We start from the raw sequence: 6,000 nt of genomic DNA, 5'->3' as shown, positions 1-6,000 counted from the left end.
AAGCAAGATAAGATGCATAAAAGATAAACATCACATGCAATCAATATAAGTGATATGATATGGCCATCATCATCTTGTGCTTGTGATCTCCATCTCTGAAGCATCGTCATGATCACCATCGTCACCGGCGCGACACATTGATCTCCATCGTAGCATCATTGTCGTCTCGCCAATATTATGCTTCTACGACTATCGCTACCGCTTAGTGGTAAAGTAAAGCATTACAGGGCGATTGCATTGCATACAATAAAGCGACAACCATATGGCTCCTGCCAGTTGCCGATAACTTGGTTACAAAACATGATCATCTCATACAATAAAATTTAGCATCATGCCTTGACCATATCACATCACAACATGCCCTGCAAAAACAAGTTAGACGTTCTCTACTTTGTTGTTGCAAGTTTTACGTGGCTGCTATGGGCTGAGCAAGAACCGTTCTTACCTACGCATCAAAACCACAACGATAGTTTCTCAAGTTGGTGCTGTTTTAACCTTCGCAAGGACCGGGCATAGCCACACTCGGTTCAACTAAAGTTGGAGAAACTGACACCTGCTAGCCACCTGTGTGCAAAGCACGTCGGTAGAACCAGTCTCGCGTAAGCGTACGCGCAATGTCAGTTCGGGCCGCTTCATCCAACAATACCGCCGAACCAAAGTATGGCATGCTGGTAAGCAGTATGACTTATATCTCCCACAACTCACTTGTGTTCTACTCGTGCATATAACATCAATACATAAAACCTAGGCTCGGATGCCACTGTTGGGGAACGTAGTAATTTCAAAAAAATTCCTATGCACACGCAAGATCATGGTGATGCACAGCAACGAGAGGGGAGAGTGTTGTCTACGTACCCTCGTAGACCGGAAGCGGAAGCGTTATAACGACGCGGTTGATGTAGTCGTACGTCTTCACGGCCCGACCGATCAACCACCAAAACTACGGCACCTCCGAGTTTTTGCACACGTTCAGCTCGATGACGATCCCCGGACTCCGATCCAGCAAAGTGTTGGGGAAGAGTTCCGTCAGCATGACGGCATGGTGACGATCTTGATGTTCTACCGTCACAGGGCTTCGCCTAAGCACCGCTACAATATTATCGAGGAGTATGGTGGAGGGGGGCACCGCACACGGCTAAGAGAACGATCACGAAGATCAACTTGTGTGTCTAGAGGTGCCCCCTGCCCTTGTATATAAAGGAGCAAGGGGGAGAGGCCGGCCGGCCCTTGGGGCGCGCCAAGGAGGGGGGAGTCCTCCTCCTAGTAGGAGTAGGACTCCCCTTTCCTAGTCCAACTAGGAAGAGAGAAGGGGGAAGGAAAGAGAGGGAGAGGGAGAGGGAAAGAGGGGCCGCGCCCCCCTCCCCTAGTCCAATTTGGACTCCCCATGGGAGGGGGCGCGCCACCTCCTAGGCTGCTGCCCTCTCTCTCCCCTCAGGACCACTAAGGCGCAATACTTCCCCGGGGGGTTCCGGTAACCCTTCCGGCACTCCGGTTTTCTCTGAAATCACCCGAAACACTTTCGGTGTCCGAATATAGCCGTCCATTATAGGTAGGTTTAGGTAAGTTTGCCTCCCTTGGCTCTCTTTTCTTTCTTTTTGTATATAGTTAACTTGTACTGGACTATTGCTCCATTTGGAATAAAAGATTGTGAGGCTGTGCCTTGCAGTAGTTACTCAAAAAAAATATAGCCGTCCAATATATCGATATTTATGTCTCGACCATTTTGAGACTCCTCGTCATGTCCGTGATCATATCCGGGACTCCGAACAACCTTCGGTACATCAAAATATATAAATTCATAATGAAACTGTCATCATAACGTTTAGCGTGCGGACCCTACGAACAATGTAGACATGACCGAGACACGTCTCCGGTCAATAACCAATAGCAGAACCTGGATGCTCATATTGGCTCCTACATATTCTATTAATATCTTTATCGGTCAGACGGCATAACAACATACGTTGTTCCCTTTGTCATCGATATGTTACTTGCCCGAGATTCGATCGTCGGTATCTCAATACCTAGTTCAATCTCGTTACCAGCAAGTCTCTTTACTCGTTCCATAATACATCATCTTGCAACTAACTTATTAGTTGCATTGCTTGCAAGGCTTAAGTGATGTGTATTACCGAGAGGGCCCAGAGATACCTCTCCGAAAATCGGAGCGACAAATCCTAATCTCGAAATACGCCAACCCAACATGTACCTTTGGAGACACCTGTAGAGCACCTTTATAATCACCCAGTTACGTTGTGACGTTTGGTAGCACACAAAGTGTTCCTCCGGTAAATGGGAGTTGCATAATCTCATAGTCATAGGAACATGTATAAGTCATGAAGAAAGCAATAGCAACAAACTAAACGATCAAGTGCTATGATAACGGAATGGGTCAAGTCAATCACATCATTCTCTAATGATGTGACCCCGTTAATCAAATGACAACTCATGTCTATGGCTAGGAAACTTAACCATCTTTGATTCAATGAGCTAGTCAAGTAGAGGCATACTAGTGACACTCTGTTTGTCTATGTATTCACACATGTATTATGTTTCCGGTTAATACAATTCTAGCATGAATAATAAACATTTATCATGAAATAAGGAAATAAACAATAACTTTAGTATTGCCTCTAGGGCATATTTCCTTCAGTTGGTAGCGCTGACAGCACGCTACGGACGAGGATTCTACGACCAGCAAGATTCATAAGCCTACCCTTCCATCCCGCGAGGCAAGCCCTAATTCTATCGAGGAGGAATTGAAGGTGCACTAAACGAATTCTACTAATGGAAACCGGGAGGCCTAGGTAAGTCATTGGGAATCCCACTATGGAGCCGCTGAAACTATGCAGCACGTCGGCAATGTCTATACTGTTGCACCTAATCAGGGCCACCGAGGATTTACTTTGGTTTAGGCGAAGACCACAGGCGTCCCCGAAAAGATTGAGCAGATGTAGCAGCGAGTCGACCTCCTCTCTGATCGGGTTGGCGAAGATCACAGCGTCGTCAGCATAGAGGTTAATCCTCATGCTGGCACCTCTTCCTAGCAGAGGAGAGAAGATGCCAAGATTTACAGCAGCGTCGAGGAGGCGGTAGAGGGGGTCGATGGCGATGATGAATAGCATAGGGGAGAGTGGATCGCCTTGCCTCAGGCCCTTTAAGTGGCAAATGGCCTGCCCTGCATCACCATTTAACAAACAGGAGGATGTCACCGTGGAGACGAGAATGGAGATCCAGTTTCTCCATCTTGCAGGGAAGCCTAGACGTTGAAGCAGTTCTAGAAGATAATCCCAAGAAATGGAGTCGAATGCTTTTTCTATGTCTAATTTGAAGAGCGGAGCTGGCTTGTTTCTTCTGTGAAGAGATTTTACGCATCCTTGGATGTATAGATAACTGTCGTGAATACATTTTCCTTTTTGGAAAGCCGATTGCGCAGGGTATATGATCTGAGGAATGACCGCAGCCAGCCGCATAGATAGGACTTTGGCAATCAGCTTCGCCACCGAGCCCATCAAACTGATAGGTCTGAAATGCTTCACTTCCCGTGCACCTTCTTTTTTAGGTAGCAGCGTGATGAAGGCCTTGTTCAACTCAGAAAAATTTGTGTTGATCACCTGGTAGAATTTGGAGAAGGCAGCCATGATGTCGTCTTTGATGATGCTCCAGCACGAACGGAAGAACTGGCCGGTGTATCCGTCGGGGCCTCAGGCTTTTTCTGCCGGAGAGCTCATAATCGCTGGCCAAACCTCCCCCTCTGAGAACGGGTTATCTAAGACCACATCTGTCACAATAGGTAACTGAAGCTGATCCCAGTTGATTGTGAGAGGCCAGTTTTTCCTTGTGCCCAACTGATTTGAAAAATGTCTGAAAATCTCTTGGGCCTTCTCCTGGTGCTGGGTTAAAACCTCCCCTCCTTCAGTTTGCAGAGAGTGTATATAGTTTTTTCTCCTTCTGTTGTTGCACTTTGCGTGGAAGAATTTTGTGCTGGCATCTCCGGCCCTAATCCATAGCACCCGGGAGGCCTGTCTTCTTCTAGCTCTCTCAATTGCCGCAAGGCCGAGCACTCTGGTTTTGAGCATTTTCCTTAATGCAAATTCTTCCTGGGTGAGCTGCCTATTCTCTTGGGCGATGTCTAATCTTAAAATGACTTCATTTGCTATATGGAACTGCATCTTGGCCTTGCTGAATAGTGATTTGCTCCAGATCCTTAAATCCTTTGCAGTTCTCTGCAGTTTCACCTTCAGTCTGATGTAAGGACAGTCATGTGAGACTGGTCTGTTCCATGCATGCATCACCGTTTCTAGGAAGTGTGGAAACTTGGACCAGTGGTTTTCAAACTTGAATCTTGCTGGTCTTGGTGGGCTAGCACAAGGGGAGAGGAGCAGCGGGCAGTGATCCGAGAAGGATGTGGATGATGCATTCAGCATGAATCCATTGTGCAAAACCTCCCAATCTACATTGTAGAAGAACTTATCGATGCTACAGAAGGTTGGGTTCTCTCTTTTGTTGCTCCAAATGAATCTTCTGTTGTGACATTTGATTTCCTTTAAGCCCGCAAAGTCTAAAGCTTTTCTGAACCTTCCCATAAGCCTCCTGTTCAGGTTAGAGTTGCTTTTGTCTCTAGCTTCATAAATCATGTTGAAGTCTCCTGCGATCAGCCACGGCTCTCCCCCTGGTGGTGCAATGCTGGCCATCTCAAGAAAGAACTCCTCCCTAATGGCTTCTTCAGTTGGCCCGTATGCCGTTGTCAGCCAGTACTGAACATGTTGGGGAACGTAGTAATTTCAAAAAAAAATCCTACGCACACGCAAGATCATGGTGATGCATAGCAATGAGAGGGGAGAGTGGTGTCTACGTACCCTCGTAGACCGAAAGCGGAAGCGTTAGCACAACGCGGTTGATGTAGTCGTACGTCTTCACGATCCGACCGATCCAAGTATCGAACGCTAGGCACCTCCGAGTTCAGCACACATTCAGCTCGATGACGTCCCGCGAACTCCAATCTAGTAGAGCTTCACGGGAGAGTTCCGTCAGCACGACGGTGTGGTGACGATGATGATGTTCTACTGATGCAGGGCTTCGCCTAAGCACCGCTACGATATGATCGAGCTGGATTATGGTGGAAGGGGGCACCGCACACGGCTAAGAGATCAAGAGATCAATTGTTGTGTCTATGGGGTGCCCCTGGCCACGTATATAAAGAAGTGGAGGAGGAGGGGCCTGCCAAGAGGAGGAGGCGCGCCCAATGGGGGGCAATCCTACTCCAAGTAGGTTTTGTCCCCCTTTCCTATTCCAACTAGGAGAAGGGGGAAGGAGGAGGTGGAGAGAAGGAAGGAGAAGGGGGGCCGCGCCCCCTTCCCTTTCCCAATTAGGATTGGGGCAAGGGGGGCTGCGTGCCACCTCCTGCTGCCTCTCCTGTTCCAGCACTTTGGGCCCATGAGGCCCAATAACCCCCGGGGGGTTTCCGGTAACCCCCCGGTACTCCGGTATATATCCGATAACCCCCAAAACCATTCCGGTGTCTAAATATAGTCGTCCAATATATCAATCTTCATGTCTCAATCATTTCGAGACTCCTCGTCATGTCCGTGATCACATCCGGGACTCCGAACAACCTTCGGTACATCAAAACTCATAAACTCATAATATAACCGGCATCGAAACATTAAGCGTGCGGACCCTACGGGTTCGAGAACTATGTAGACATGACCGAGTCATGTCTCCGGTCAATAACCAATAGCGGAACCTGGATGCTCATATTGGCTCCCACATATTCTACGAAGATCTTTATCGGTCAGACTGCATAACAACATACGTTGTTCCCTTTGTCATCGGTATGTTACTTGCCCGAGATTCGATCGTCGGTATCTCAATACCTAGTTCAATCTCGTTACCGGCAAGTCTCTTTACTCGTTCCGTAATACATCATTCCACAACTAACTCATTAGTTGCAATGCTTGCAAGGCTTAAGTGATGTGCATTACCGAGAGGGCCTAGAGA

The 6,000-nt window shown here is 47.7% G+C and overlaps 1 protein-coding gene across 1 annotated transcript; it reads right to left on the bottom strand.

The window, feature by feature from the left end:
* Nucleotides 1-3,704: 3,704 nt before the first annotated feature.
* Nucleotides 3,705-4,694, bottom strand: LOC147972214 (uncharacterized). Its single transcript, XM_087524258.1, has one exon. The coding sequence runs from the start codon at nt 4,692-4,694 to the stop codon at nt 3,705-3,707; it is 990 nt and encodes a 329-aa protein (XP_087380384.1).
* Between the last annotated feature and the right edge of the window lie 1,306 nt (nt 4,695-6,000).

This window comes from Triticum urartu, chromosome 5A (genome assembly GCF_056163025.1).
Source record: "Triticum urartu cultivar PI428250 chromosome 5A, HENAU_Tu73, whole genome shotgun sequence".
In the NCBI taxonomy this organism is placed as follows: domain Eukaryota; kingdom Viridiplantae; phylum Streptophyta; class Magnoliopsida; order Poales; family Poaceae; genus Triticum; species Triticum urartu.
Note: the sequence above shows the minus strand (reverse complement) of the source record. Positions and strands in the feature narration are given on the sequence as shown.